We start from the raw sequence: 16454 nt of genomic DNA on the forward strand, positions 1-16454 counted from the left end.
ACGCAGAGACGTGTGCTCGATTTGCCACATGGAGCAGCGCGAGAGTAAAGCACAAGGGAGGTGCTAATAATCGGCTCAGTCATTTTTTATTTTTTTTGAAAGCCCAGATCGTAATTTAGATTAAAATTCGATTAATTGAGCAGCCCTACTTCAGTACAGACAGTAGAAAATCACCCCACCACTCCACAAACCTGGACAAGAAGCAAAGAGGTAAGAGAGCTGCTTTACATACAAACCATTGCTTCACTGAGCCCTGAGCAGCATGGACTGCAGTATCCCCAGTGCCCCCAGTACTAGTCTGTACATCAGTGTGGATCCAGCAGTCCGGCTCAAGCTTGATTAAAATATTACCATTCATATCAATGAACATGTTTTTTATTGGAGCACCTACAGAGCATCCATGAAACTGTGATTTTACCTCTTCTTGCTCTTTAAAATCGCTCCCTTCTCCTTGTGCCATTGCTCTGACAGTCAAAAACACGCTGACTTCAACCAGAAATGAGCAAAAACAGATCGTGACTATGATTATTATCAGAGCAGGTTAGGAATGCATGTTAATGCCAGAATCATCATCGGTGAATGTGATCAAACTGAAGTTTCCTTGGCTTTATCGTTTCACCTGTTTCTGTCTTGAGCCTGCTCCTCCTCTTTCTGCCCTCCTCTCTCAGTCTTTGTGTTCTCACCTAAAGTTAATTAAGTAAAACATGATTTACAACCCTATAAAAAACTGAGCCATATTAATTTTCAGCAATATTCAAACTGAATACAGGCTACTGTTCATTGACAGGTAACGTACTGTCACGGCTATCGAGGCAAGCCGTGTGGAGTGAGATAAGGACCAAAAGATGCAGGCGCTGACTTAGATGAGAAGAGTGAGCTTTATTGATTGATTGATTTTATTGGCTCTCTTTACAGGCTCTTTAACAGACTAAACTAACTGAGTCTGGCCTACCGTGGCAAACTCTCTTGCTAGTACATAACTAGACATTTAAATTGGTAGGTTAGATCACTTAGCATTCAAGCTAGGGTTTCTGTGTTTGCCTAATACTGAGTTTTAACTTTGATTACAAAGATTCGTTATAGTCTTAGTCACTGTTCTCTAAAAAAGTGTTTGGCTTAAAAAGAAGTTTGAGAGCAATAATTAATAACAAACACAGAAGCAGTGCTCGTTGTGTATCACGTAAGATGAGATGCCAGATGAGCCACAATCTGACCCAGTGTCAAAAGGCCACAGTCTTTTTTATTGCTGTGGAAAAGTGAAGTTGTCATAGGGAACGTCATAGTGAATGTGCTTACTCCATGTATTTTCTGCCTCAAGTGTTCAGGGTCACAGCATCGTTAGCCCTCATCATAGTTAACTCATTCCCACAGTTAAAAATGTCACAGTGTCTAGTCTCCTGTATATATTCCTTGCCCGTGCACCAGTGTTATAGTTATTCACCTGTTTTCACTGTCACATGTATATACAGTAGCTTGTATCACCTCCCCCAACATTGTATCTAGAGCTCACATGTGTAAATAAACTCTTCTCACGCGTCATCAGAACCTGTGTTCTGGTTGAATCTGACCTTTGGGTCCATCTTGTGTCTGACGGCGTTCGCCTTAACACTCACGGGGCCTTTGCAGAACAAAGTTAGAATGAGGGGGCGGAGCTCTGAGTATGGCTCGACAGGTCTGTCATAGACAGACGCGGTGTCATTGGAGCTTCTGTAGCTGGTCACGCTGAGGCGATTCCCATAGTGAAACAAGTCACTTTGTTATCAAAGAACCAGGGATTACGTTAAGTAACCCAACGTTATTTGATGATGACGACCACTGCTCTGCAGCATAATTTTTACAAGTATAACCAAAATGACAGATTAGACAATGAACTAGGAGTCTAAATATATCTACATCTAATTATATGTGAACTAAACATCCTAAATGTTTATTATTTGTTGAACTTATGCATGAAAAATTCTATAAAAATAAAAATTATATTTTTTATTGGCAGAAAAAACTGACAAATAATGTAAAAATTTCAGCAAAGAAAAGCCACCGGTAGATCCTTCATCCAAGATGGATGAAAGTTCATGGCAGTACAGGAGGTGAATTCCTTCTTTATTGTCCACGGAGCTCCTCAAAGATCTCATGTTCTCTGACCTTATAAAGTAAGGTTCTTCATTAAGCTATGATGAAGCTGACTCAGAGGAGAGCACTCTCTATTTTTTAACCCTTCAAGGTTGATGCTGATCAGCCTCTGCAATCAGAATTTGTCAATTCCTGACATATAACAGGCAGAGGATAATGAAATTATCATCCTAACTGAAACACATCAGGAACTATTTGTTTTTCCAGAAAACTAATTTAGCTTTTAACACAGGGTTAGGGAGCTGGAGTAGGGGTGGGGTCATTACTGATGACTTACAGGGTAACAAGCTGTGCTTCAGGATTCGATAGGAAGGTGCGGGACACTAGAGATGCCAGTAGGGGGCGTGGTTTGACCAGTTAACTGAGGCAGGTGAAGCTGAAGGTGTGGATAGGAGCATGCTGACCTCAGGGAGCATTCAGACAGGTTTTTGATATGATCACATATAAAAAAAAGTTTTTAAAGGAATCAGAGGCAAAGGGATAAAAGGTGTCCCAGTTGATCTTGTACACATCAGACTGAATTTTACAGTTAAAACGATTCAAGGGCTTCGGCTGAGGGAGGTGACTCTGAAGCTCTGCACCAGGGTCGCCTCCTTTAGAAGAGGACACAAGGATACAAGAGGACTTCCTGTTCTTTTTTAATGAAATGACAGGAAGTTAATTACATCCCATAGTGCATAGCAACCACTGTTAAACTGTTTATCGGAACCAGGTATGTTCGAATTGATTTAATTTTGAAACCAGTCAAACTTGTCTTTTATTCATAAAGCCTTCAAATTTCTGAACATGACCAATACACAGGTTCCCAAATTAGTGTCCAAAACCTGCGTAATATGTAACAGAGAGTGACCGCATCTGCATATTGTGTGCCAATGTCTTCTGTTTTTTATGTGGCGTATACAAAAGGCAGGTCCTCATCTTTGGCCTTTAGAGGTCTCCACAGCAGAACATCTGCCTCCATCACCCAGTTCCTAACATCCTCCTCTATCACACCAGTCCTTTCCGTGACCTCTTTCAGGGCTTTTACATTCTCCTCATAAATGATCCTGATTGTTTTTTTGTTTTGTTTTTTTTAATTAAAATAATCAAACTTTTAAAACAAACAAACAGAAGGAAATAAACTCAATGAAGGCTCAGGACTGCAGAGCTCCTCAAACATTATTCGATGAACAGAAAGCAGAGACAGAAAAATGTCTTCTTTGGTTCATTTTTATTTCTTTAGGGCAACAATAACAACAGCAGATTTCCCACCATGGATGAAATGCACTGTAACTAATGGCTGTGACTTTACTGTCATAAACCCAATTGCATGAATCATATGAAGACCAAATTGACACATCTGTGAAAACGTCTCAGAAAAGGTCAAAGTTAATTCTGATTATCTACCGGATATAAAAATAACATTAAAACTTTGTTATTCAACAACAAAGGTCATAAATTTTGACTTGGAATTGTAAATATATTGTTGCTGTAAGTATTTTTGCTTACAGCAAACCTTCAAATGTGTTTTCAGACAAGTGTTCAGCGACACCTCAGACTTTTGAATACATCTAAAACTGAAAACCCACAACGTTTTGCGTGAAAACAAACATCATCTGTTCCAGTTTTTAAGGAGGCTGCGAGTGTCATGTGTTTCAGTACGTCTCACAGGTACTTGAGACTTGAATGTAAAATTCTGGAAAAATGACCAACAGCAACATGAGCAGTTTACTTTCACAGGAAATTCAAATTTTACCTTTCAGAGTTAGTGCTGCTGACTTCCTCTGATTCAGCCTCATCTTTTATGACCTGGCTGTGAATAAAACATTTAAAAAAAGGCCCTAAAGGTTAAGGCGCGGCACATAATGGCCACGATTTGACTCCTGGTAGCAGGAAACTCTTTGGGGGTCTGCCTCTCTGTGACAATTTGGTATTAGTTTACTCATTTCATGTTTGACGTGCATGAACCTATACATGAAACCACCATGTATGATTAAGGGCAGTGGCAGCATCCTTTGTCACTCATTTGTACAACACATTAACACATTTCAGAAAAAGCTGTAACTCCAGAGTGCAGTGTTTACTGCATTGTTTAAAGCCCACAGTTTTTTTTATTAAAACGGCTAAAGAACTGATCGGGTGTCAAAACTGAGATCGCTTTGTGAAAGCATAATTTTGAATAATCATACTCGTCAGTTATTTGGGAACCAAGGAGACTGGCTGCTTCAGCTTTAAAGCACAAAATCTTTTGAAGTTCTTTTGGTGTCATGAAGCTCCAGATGTTAAAGTGTGTGATGGATGCGACTGTTCTCAGGTGAGTTATGGAGCCATGCAGCTGGAATGTGAGGGAAAAATGTAAACCCCACAGAGAAAGGCCCAAGTTAGGTGGTGGATTTGAATTCTGGGCCTTGTTGGTGTGAGGCAACACTGCTAACCATGACGGTAAATGGTAAATGGCCTGCATTTGTATAGCGCTTTTCTAGTCCATAGGACCCCAAAGCACTTTACACTACATTCAGTCATTCACCCATTCACACACACATTCACACACTGGCGATGGCAAGCTACATTGTAGCCACAGCTGCCCTGGGGCGCACTGACAGAGGTGAGGCTGCCGGACACTGGCGCCACCGGGCCCTCTGACCACCACCAGTAGGCAAACATGGGGTTAGTATCTTGCCCAAGGATATTTGGCATGCAGCCAGGATGCAGCCTGGGATCGAACCACCAACCTTCTGATTAGTGGCTGACCTGCTCTGCCACCTGAGCTACAGCCACCTGGTGCTGCCTGTTCTTTTCATAAATGTTGGAGCAGTGCAGTTTTACGCCTAGAATGGTGCACTGGTTTTCTTCTGCTGCTATTATTGCTGTGCAGCATATCTATCTCCTAACATTCTTTACTAATAATAATTAGTATATACAAATTTGTCTCACACCAACAAGGCCCAGAATATGACGAGATGGCGAGTAAATGCACCAAAATTTCCTTCTGGTGGGCATTCTGAATGAAAATAAAGTGGCTATTCTATTCTATTTTATTCTACAGGGTGGGCCATTTATATGGATACACCGTAATAAAATGGGAATGGTTGGTGATATTAAAGTCCTGTTTGTAGCACATTAGTATATGTGAGGGGGCAAACTCCTCAAGATGGGTGGTGAGCATGGTGACCATTTAGAAGTCGGCCATCTTGGATACAATTTTTGTTTTTTCAATAGGAAGAGGGCCATGTGACACATCAAACTTATTGGTAATGTCACAAGAAAAACAATGGTGTGCTTGGTTTCAACGTAACTTTATTCTTTCATGAGTTATTTACAAGTTTCTCTTTGTTCACAGCCATTGACATGTCGAAGAGGTTAACACGTGAGGAGCGGATCGAAATTGTGTTAATATCTGGTGAACGCAGTAACCGGGTCATTGCAGCAGATTTCAATGCAAGACACCCTACGAGACCACCCATCTCCCATGCTACAGTTATACAGTTAGCAAACTGCTTGCTCGTGAAACTGGTTCAGTGTTGGATTTGCCAAAATGTGGACGCAAGAAAACTGTCACTAATGAAGAAACATCAGTGGCTGTCCTAGCTTCATTCAGCAAGAGCCCACAGCGTAGCACTCGCCGCATGTCACTGGAGAGTGGCATTAGTCGAACATCCCTTCGGCAGATATTAGCTACTCACAAATGGCACCCTTACAAACTCCAGCTACTGCAGTATGTCAATGAGGATGACCCAGATCGGTGCACAGAATTTGCAGAATGGGCAAAAGAAAAATTGGAACAGGACCCTCAGTTCACGCAAAAGATTTTGTTCAGTGATGAGGCAAACTTTTATGTGAATGGTGAAGTTAACAAACAAAACCACCGCTATTGGTCTGACACTAACCCACATTGGATGGATTCCTCCAAGACTGTTGGAACAACAAAAGTGATGGTTTGGTGTGGTATATGGGGTACAACGCTAGTGGGTCCATTCTTCACTAATGGAAACCTCAAGGCCACTGGATATTTGAAATTGCTACATGATGATGTGTTTCCCTCTTTATGCACTGAAGCTGGCACGTTCCCTGAGTTTTTCCAGCAAGATGGTGCACCACCACATTATGGGTGCCAGGTCCGAGCATTCCTAGATGAACAGTTTCCTGGAAAGTGGATTGGTCATCGTGGGCCAGTTGAAGGGCCCCCAAGGTCTCCCGATCTGACCCCCTTAGACTTTTATCTTTGGGGTCATCTGAAGGCAATTGTCTATGGTGTGAAGATACGAGATGTGCAGCACCTGAAACTGATACTGGATGCCTGTGCTGGCATTTCTCCTGCGGTGTTGCTATCAGTGTGTGAAGAGTGGGAGAAGAGGGTTGCATTGACAGTCCAACACAATGGGCAGCACACTGAACACACATCACAAACTTGTAAATAACTCATGAAAGAATAAAGTTACGTTGAAACCAAGCACACCATTGTTTTTCTTGTGACATTACCAATAAGTTCGATGTGTCACATGGCCCTCTTCCTATTGAAAAAACAAAAGTTGTATCCAAGATGGCCGACTTCTAAATGGCCACCATGCTCACCACCCATCTTGAGGAGTTTGCCCCCTCACATATACTAATGTGCCACAAACAGGACTTTAATATCACCAACCATTCCCATTTTATTACGGTGTATCCATATAAATGGCCCAACCTGTACTTGTACTGTTTTCAGGCTTTAACTGATGGGCTGTTGATTTTTTTTTCAGTGATCAGACTTCTTTGGAGAATGGTAAAAATTAAAAATGCAATCAAAGACCCAAAGGTACCAGTTCATGGCTTTGTAATTTACTTCAAGTATAAAAAATAACTCCTCTTATCATATAAAAAAAAATCACAAAGAGTTCATTTATAAACCTGTCATCAAGGTGAAACCTATTCAAACTCACGTATCTGAAGGCAGAAGACCTTGTTGGTCCATAAATCTGAGAGCTCTAAGGACTCAGCAGGTAAAGTTTAGCCACTGTTCCGAACTTGTTTCGATCAAACAATCAAGTTTTTGTTCTTGTCTCTGGGACGAAGCTAAACGTGTCAGATCCACTTGATTCACTCTGCATCCTGGAGAATGAAGTGATTTCTATCCCGAGTCAAAAGCATCTTTGGAACAGCTCATTCCTTCTGCTGTCCATGACTCCACAGGCTGGAGGCTAGCTGGTCACGGGGACCTGGACCTGCTATGATGGCAGTTCCTCCTCTGCAGCAGCAGTCGGGACATTGATGTTTGGGTCGTCGTCAACCTGGTAACACTTTCCCAGGTTCTTAATAATGTTAAAGTTGGACCGGGCCGTTTCTGCCAGGCTGTTTTCCAAAATCCAACCATCTGATTCCGACTCTGGATCACCCAGCCGGAGAACGTTCTCCATGGCCGTCTGCAGATAACGGACACCTGTCAGAACCAGCAGCTGGTGAAAAAAGGAAATACAGTATGTTTAATCAAGTTTAGACTTCAGTCACAGTGGAGACCACAGTGTGACCAGAAGTATTGTGACTGTGTGCCCCCATCTTGTGATCTCCCTGCCTTTAACATGGTTGCTTTTAAGACACTGAAACTGCTCAGTGTTAAATCTGCAATAAGAGCATTAGTCTGCTATGGGGATCTTGATTGGATGGGGTCAAGCTGACACTTTTGGTCCCACCTTTTGTAATAATCCAGTGATTAAGGGTGGTAAAACGGTGTGCACATCAGACTGGTATTACTGTACGAAGCTAGGGTCAGACCACATGCTCTCACCCACAGAATGAGCCGAATGTAAATGTGACAAAATTATCATTTATAAACATATAAACACACAAGAGCAGTCAGTTCATTTTATTAACCATGAGCAGTGTTAATCTGTGGCTCAAAAATAAGGGTATAAGAAACACACTCAGTGCAAGCTCGGGATTTACTTCTGTTTTTCTCCAAAAACAACGAGATGAGGCTGAAGGAGGATCAATATGCTCATGATATCAGGGAGAACTCTGCTGATATAAGCTGCTGGGACTGTGCAAGGTCCTGAGATCTAAGTCTCAGGTGAAGCTCAGGATTTATCCAAAAGAGCTGCACGATCACTAAATGAAAGTTGTGTAGAACAGCTGACCTGTGAGGTGAACATTATTTACTGTCAGATCCTAAGGCATCCCTGAGTTCATCAAGGTACTCTTGTTGCTCACATCATTTTTTCTGCAGTGATGGAAACTGAATTGGAGTTCTGTACCCAGGCTCTTGTCTCACATCCGCAGTTAGAAAAGTGCCATGAGGGTGTCTCTGAAAAAACGCTACAGGAATCGTTTGGTGGCTTTCCAGCTGATGCTCGAGCTCCTGTGAAAAGACACTCTCTATTGGTGCTGCTCCACTTCCTCACTTTCATTGTTGGACTCTACCAGCGCAGCTATGCATGAGCCAGAGTACAAAATGATCCATCTTCATCTGATACAAGGCCGTCATCTTCCGAAACCAGCTGATTTACATTCTGTTACTTTAATAGGCCCTCACATTCTTTGGATTAGATTAGTTTATATTTGATTTGCATGTTTACCTCAATATTTGAAAATTTAGCCACATTTAGTGAACATCTGAGATTAGATCATGGCATATATCACAGAAAGTGAGTCTCCTTTAAAACCACAGAGGTCCACGATGGTGGCTTTGCAGATCTTATTGGGGTTTTAAAAAATCTCTTTTTATGGAGCTGATTTGTAAACCTCTGTGCTTTCACTTCTGTTCTGTATGAACCGACGGTTCTAGTTTCAGCAAAATCACCAGTACCTCAAAAAGCCAGATGAGCAGCACGGTGAGGCCGATCGACTGCATGATGCCGGTGTAGTGGTCTAGCAGGGCCTGTCGGCAGCCCCGCCTCCACAGGTTCAGCTGCTGGCTTTGCTTGTCTTGGGTCGAGCTGGTGCTGAGATGGTGCTGGATGCAGGGCCAAGGGGAGAAGGTGCTGCAGCAGCTAAAGGGAACACCATCCATCAGGTACTTCCCCTCCACATTACTCCTCATACGACTGAAAGGGAGGAACAGGAACTGTTGCTACTGCATGCAGAGCAGTTAGTCAGTCAATCGTTTCACTAGCTGGGCCCACTTCCTCATTTTAGGTTTGGCAGCACTTTTTAGTAGATAAAGGCAAATGGCTTAATCAAGAATTGAGCTAAGGTTTGGGGAAGGCCTCGATTGAGACTGTCAGTGTCAGGGCTCTGTGTGCGGGCAGGTGGAGATGTGGATCCAAGTGCAGGACTCTCAGACGGAAATATAACTGAAAACCACAGCTTTATTGCTGGCACCAACAAAACAGAAACCAAACATGAACACACTAACTGGAACACACAGGCAGGATCTGAGGGTACGACACGACACTGAGCACAGGAAAACACAGGGCTAATATACACAGGGTGGTAATCAGCGAATGGGCAACAGGAGGGAGACACAGCTGGGAGAGATCAGGGTTAACGAGACGGGGGGAACCAAGCTGCACACACTAACATAAGACAAAGACTTTCACAATAAAACAGGACACATGAATTACTAAACAAGCATGCAGACTTTACACTGAGAGACAGACAGAGAATGACACATGGAACCTGAACTAAACTAAACGTGAGATATAACTGAGAACAAATCCTTAAGCACGGATAAACAGAAACAAGAAATAATCATCATCACTACGAGAATAAGAAAACAATCCATGAAGCAGAATTAAACCGAAATATAATAAACTCAAAATACTGGGTCCAACGGACCCAGAACCGTCACAGTGGGTGGCTCCCGGGCCTGGCAGATCACCATTTACTAATGAGAAGTGAAGAGGTGAAAGAATTGGAAAAAGGGGAGGGAGGGTGGGATTATTGAATTAAATTCAATACATGTTGCAGCTGTTTCTAAGTGATGTTTGTATGCTGTTTGTGGAGTCATGATCTTCCAAGGGATCTCATGATCAAATTTAAAGAAACTAAAGCTGCAGAAACAATTATCACATGTTTTTATCAGAATGATTGATAAAGTTTCTGTCATTGCTAACTTATAACTTATGTTTAATAAGTTATCTGAAGTTATTTGACTGGACCCTATTGGTTAATCCTAATTAATCTATGACACCTGACCTCTGTAGCGTACAGGCTTAACTGCATTAGACCAGTGGCCTAAATCCTTCAGGGGTCAGTCTGCTTACTGTCTGTTGGAAGAGAAACACCCACATTTCCACATAGGTGTTCTATAAACAGGCCTTCAGTTAGAAATAATAAAGTCAGGGGAAGCAGTGTGAACTGTGTGTGAACAACTCACACTGCTGGTAAATAAAAGACTAACTAAACAGACACACAATCAGTCAATGCAGCATCTAATGAAACTTTATTTTAAAGTTGCAGTCGGTCATTTTTAGAAGTTTTTAATAGAAAAAAAGTCTTCATAAATATATACTGATTAATGCGTAATTCCGTCTTCCAACAAGCTGATGCCCTCTGACTCCTCTGACTCATCGACTCTTATCAGACTCTCTTCCAGAGTAAATGGACCTAGACACCGCCGTGTTGCCCTGCCATCTTGAATGCAGTGGCTAAGAATGACATGGCCGTCCCACCTGCATGATGACAATGGAACAGACCAGCCACATAGTACCACAGTTACATTTAATTTATAGATCACAAACAAATAAATGTCTTTTTCCTCGTCCCTTATCTCCACCTCATCCCTCTTCCTCCTCACCACAAACCGTATCTTGCTAATTAAAGCCAGGGCTCTGACACATAAAAATGTGCACGAACACACTTATTTATTCCTAAAATTGTCATCCGACTAAACAACAACAACAACAACAGCCGGTTACACTGCAAAAACTCAAAATCTTACCAAGTATATTTGTCTTATTTCTAGTCAAAATTATCTCATTACACTTAAAATAAGACACAATCAGCTACAGGGCAACATTTCAGTAAGCTAAAGGAACTTGTTTCAAGACAGTGAATCTTGAAACTAGAGAAAAACTAGAGATTTTTCACTTGTTCCACTGGCAGATTTTTTCACTTAATACAAGATATTTTAGCTTAAAATAAGTGAAAAAATCTGCCAGTGGAACAAGTGAAAAATCTCTAGTTTTTCTCTAGTTTCAAGATTCACTGTCTTGAAACAAGTTCCTTTAGCTTACTGAAATGTTGCCCTGTAGCTGATTGTGTCTTATTTTAAGTGTAATGAGATAATTTTGACTAGAAATAAGACAAATATACTTGGTAAGATTTTGAGTTTTTGCAGTGTATAAACCAACATTAAAACAAATGTCCCAAAAATCAAACAGTTTGATTATATTCTCATATGGTATGAGAGTTTATTTGCTAAGTCTCCAAGCCTGAAAACATTAGATCAGCCTTGAAGAAAGTTTCCCAAACACCAGCTAACAGAGGCTAACAGCAGCATTTACCGACAGAAATGTTCAGCAGATCTTCAGCAACTCACCTCAGTATCACAAGTGAGCTCCTCTGACTCATCGACTCTTATCAGACTCTCTTCCAGAGTAAATGGACCTGGACACCAACAGCTGAGATAACAGCAGACTACACTCACTACAACTAATGGACATCCAGAGGTGTTTGTCCTACAGCAGCCACCACAGCTAGGATTATGCACTAAATAAATTGTGAGGGGTAAGAAAAAAGACCTCAGTTCAATCTGCTATCTACTGACATCTAGACTAATATTTTACATATTTTGAACTCTTAATGTACTATCTGATGTAATTTCTAAGATTTTCTACAGTGAAAGGGTTTGTGGAAAGTGTTACGTTATGTTTTGCACTAATACTGGGGGTTTTTCTGACAGACACCTTTAGGCGGGGTGTAGTTTTTAACCTGGTGCGCTTTGGTCTGATACACTCTACTGAAGGACCCTGTACCTGCTACCATATGATGCACATGGTAATTCACATGGTAATTCACAGTAATCAACAAACCCAGAAAGACTCAGCATGTCCTGCTCAACTTACTCTACCACAGCACTGCTGCTCATGTCCAGGTAGCGGCTGCTGATCCACTGGATGTGGAACCAGTCTCGGTATCCTGTGTTCCCACAGCACTGGAACTGGATCTGCAATAGGTCCACAGTTCTCTTCAGGTTGCAGCGGCCCGGAGTGTCTGTGTCTTTATAGTATCGCATGGCATTCCTCAGGCCCATAAACAGGGATTCCTCCATTTGACTGCGAATGCCGTAGCACATGAGCGCCCCTGCCAGGACGCAAGAGGTGAAGAAGAAGGTGCATATGATGTATGGCATCATCACCAGCTTCCAGCGCAGGAACTTGTTGGTGTCGGCACAGTCCAGGCAGATCTTGCCACCGAAAAAGTTGATGCAGCAGGCTGCTAGTCCTGTGGTGATCAGCATATCTGGCACATAGAGGATTCCCTGCTCCGACATCACTTCTTGCCATTTGTGAATCTCTACTCTGAGGAACAAGCCAAGGCCAAAGAGGATAGTTCCTGTCACTACAGAAATCCAATTAAGCAGCCAGAGAACCTCAGCTAGCTTCTCTCTCTCCACCTTGCTAAATGTCACCTTCCCAACTGCCATGACCGTTCTCAGGTTTCTGAGTGACTCACGGCTAAGAAGCTGCTAACATGGCCAAAAGGTGGCCACCCTCAGTGTGCATGAACACTTTTGACCACAAGGTGCTGCATAACAATCTACTGTCAGGCTGTCTGAGCTAAAAAGTTTATGTTCTACATAACAACATAACAGCATATTGTTTGTGCATATGCCTTTTTGTTTCAAAACTGAAACTTGTTTACAAATTAATATAATTTTAAGCCACCAAATTCATCATTCTCACTTCATTTGCTCACAGCTGAAGCTTCTAAAGGCCCACCGACTGAAATATTTAAGGTTGCACTTTTCATGAATATCAATCATTTATGATTGTTAAATGATTGATAAAACACAGAAAAACACAACAGGAGATAAGATGTACCACAATGTAAGGAGTGTTTTGTAAATCAATTGTGAGCGTGAATATGTAAAGACGAAGGCACAGAGCAATCAGGCTTTTTAGAAGCTGGTTGTGTGCACTCTGACTGGTTTCGAATCAGGCCTTCATTTCATCTCTTCGAAATAAGAAAAACTTCCCTTTGGACAAACAGTTCTGAGAACTAGTCTAAACTAAGGTGTTTGGATCTTGCTGTCATGAACCATCAGGCAGATGGGGTATGGTGGCTCAATTGTGAAGTCCACACAGGTGCGAGAGGTTCAGAGGTCAGAGGTCAGGCTTCAGTGTGGACTTTTCTTTAAATGAAAGCTGCAGGATGGAGCAGGAAGGAGGCTGCTGCCCGCTGAGTGTCATAAGCAGCTTACAGAGATATTTTAGGCACTCCTGACTGCAGACCACAACTTGACATGATCAGCATTAGAGCACTGCGGGGAAGAAAGAAGGTCAGTTTATCAAAACTGGCACAAATACTAAGAACCACCATCATCAGAATCCCAGCTGTGTGATTCCCAGAGGATTAAGAATCATATAGACACACCCATTAGCGTTGACTTAGATGAAATAACTCCAACTTAGGTCTAACTGATGCTTTTACACTGCACAAACAAAGACAGATGTAAACATCTACTAATCCAAATGTTCTTTCTTTTGTCTGCCGAGGTCCATGAATGCTTTCCAAAGCATAAGACTATACATTTCTACAACATGCACGAACTGAAGGCATTTTTTTTCCTTTCATTATTATAAATCAGAAGAAAGTGCAAAGATGAGACGAGCTAAGGATGCTAGCTGTCAGGCAGCACATATACACTTATCCAATCAGCCAATACTATGCCCACAATACAACACATGGCAAAATCTTTACCTTGGGTAGTGAAATCTAACACCTGCTGCTAGTCCATTGTCGTGCTGATCTCCCGCTATCCCGGAGCAAGGTGAGCTCTGACACAAAGCAAATATTGAAGCTGAGAAGAGCAATTTTGAAGTGCCTGTTAACTCACCATCCTGTACTTCTAATCCCCTTACAGATAATCAGCTGTAATAAGCTGACACAATCTCCAACCCTCGACTCACCAGCTAGGCCTTCAGCAGAAAGACACATCCACTCTTTAAATCATGCTGATCTGAACATATTGCAAGAGTATATTAGGAGGGAGGGGGAGAGCAGATGATGGAGTAGAGATGAGGAGGATGGGGTCAGTTAAGCTCCTGTGGAAAAGATAGGAGAAGGGAGTGTATACGGTAGTGACATATTTCTTAATAAGTAAGTGGTTTAACCCTATTTGCTAATATTATTTAATTCAACATGTTTTACACATAATCACCTGTTATTTGTGAGGGATGGACACGTTTGGGGATAGTTGGGATGACGTGTTGCTTCAGGTTATATTCATTCAGAAAGTTTAAAGCTTTTCAGTTTCTTTGTACAAGTGGTTGTATTCCTCTAATATCCAATCTTTTTCTGTGAAACTCCACAACAGCATGAAATTAGGAAATTCAAGGACTCCGTGCTGTGCAACTTGTAGACTTTCCTAACAGAAATTTGTGTCATGAACATAACTGTCACTATCAGTTTTCAATCATCCTATTTTGTTTTATTTTAACTGCAACCAAACAGAAGACAGCATTGACTGTAGCAAGCACAACTATCAGCATCCTCATGTACAGACATGTGTAGACATATGCTCCAAATCATAATCCCCAGAGTTTTTCCTTTAGTCAGCGATCTCTCTGACTAAAGGAGAAATTGCGCGAAGCACCTAAATAAACACATGAACTCAGATTCACATCACTGCATCTCAGTTTATTGATGTAGCATACATGATATGAAGATAGCCTGTTACATTAACTGCAGGTAAAAGATGCTGAAGAAATACATGCACAGTGAGAAAAATGTGTTTATTCAAGGCTGATTAAAAGGAAGCAAGCTGATCAAAGCCTTTACTACAGACTAACAAAACAAAGCATTTAATGATGTAAGCACACGCCATCAGTACCTTCAGTGAGAATCTGTAGAATGTAGAAAAGTCACTGGTTTATACAAGCACAATAACATGAACACAAATGATGTTTTTGGCTTAAGTCATTCTGAAAACTTGGTTAACTGTAAAAAGGAGAAAAATATTAACTCTTCCCAACCCAAAAATTACAGGTACCGTTAGGGTTCTTTGAATTAATAGATTTGAATAACCCACTAAGTAAGTAAGTAAAACTTTATTTTTATAGCACTTTTCACAGACAGATGTCACAAAGTGCTTCACGAGAGAGGTAACAAAAACACAATATAATCATAAATACATCATAAACGCCCCGCTCTAATTAAAGGTATGACACCACAATATCACTGTAAAAACTACACCTTCATTACTATGATTTTTAAGGTTCATTCATAAAAACTTTCTCCAAACAAACTATTGAAGAACTGAGATTTCTGCCACACTGTGAAATAAAAAAGGCTGGAGAGTCTAACATGAATAATTAAGAGGCTTTTAGAAATCTTTACTGTCTATGAATCCAGGTGTTAGCTATAGAAATGCACAGCAACTGACCAGTATAACCATAAATTATATCCACACTGGTGAATGCACCATCTGTTTTTCATATGTGTCTTGATCTATTATTATAGGTCATCGATCTGTCCATGTCATTCAGGCAGAGACCATGCTGTGGAGACACTCTATGTAGACCCACAGCATCTTCTCACACAGTATAACACACAAAAATAAAATAGAATAAAAATGAAATAGAATATAAAAACAGTAAAACGTGGCAAAAAAAAGTTTCACATCTGTTTTAATAGATTTTAACAGAATATCCTGAGACGTCAGAATGAAAGTAGACCAGTTACTTTCTGGCCGTTGTCCCCTTCTGGCCGCCTGTGCCTCAATTTTATTCTGCAACCTAGACATCCACATTACTCACACTCTCACATAACACATACATATAGGGCCTTGGGGGTGGGCATGTTTTACAGCATCCAGAGGATGGTCGGTGTATTCCAACCCACTTCTGGCACTGGTGCCCTACCCTCAATTTTAAATGCATATAGACACTAAGGGTTTTTGGGAGGAGCCGTGCTGCTCTCTGAGAGGAAGCAAGTACCATGCTCTCCTGTGTTTTAAATGCACTTTAGAACAGCACACAGCAACACTACATATGAGCGGGCGTAGGGAGGTTTGGGGTCTTCACTCACCCCGGTTCTGTTAGCCGTCAGGGCTGGGGGGCTGGGAGGAGGTGCTGGCCATCAGATTGGGGTCTGGGATGCGGGGCCTCCCTGCTACTGCAGATAAGGAGGTGGTCCGCTTGCCTCCATCCCAGAGAGAAGGGTTACATCTCCTGGGTTTAGGTGCGGCTTGCCCCTCTGGGGGCGGG

At 41.6% G+C, this 16454-nt stretch overlaps 1 protein-coding gene across 1 annotated transcript; it reads right to left on the minus strand.

The window, feature by feature from the left end:
• Positions 1-6696: 6696 nt before the first annotated feature.
• Positions 6697-14127, minus strand: LOC101477267 (photoreceptor outer segment membrane glycoprotein 2). The gene is made up of 4 exons (XM_004573141.4): positions 13948-14127; positions 12090-13507; positions 8888-9125; positions 6697-7541 (listed from the first exon to the last, which is right to left on the minus strand). Exons 2-4 carry the CDS (start codon positions 12668-12670, stop codon positions 7314-7316), a joined length of 1047 nt encoding a protein of 348 aa, XP_004573198.1. The 5' UTR covers positions 12671-13507; positions 13948-14127; the 3' UTR covers positions 6697-7313.
• Between the last annotated feature and the right edge of the window lie 2327 nt (positions 14128-16454).

Source organism: Maylandia zebra, linkage group LG15 (genome assembly GCF_041146795.1).
Source record: "Maylandia zebra isolate NMK-2024a linkage group LG15, Mzebra_GT3a, whole genome shotgun sequence".
Taxonomy (NCBI): Eukaryota; Metazoa; Chordata; class Actinopteri; order Cichliformes; family Cichlidae; genus Maylandia; species Maylandia zebra.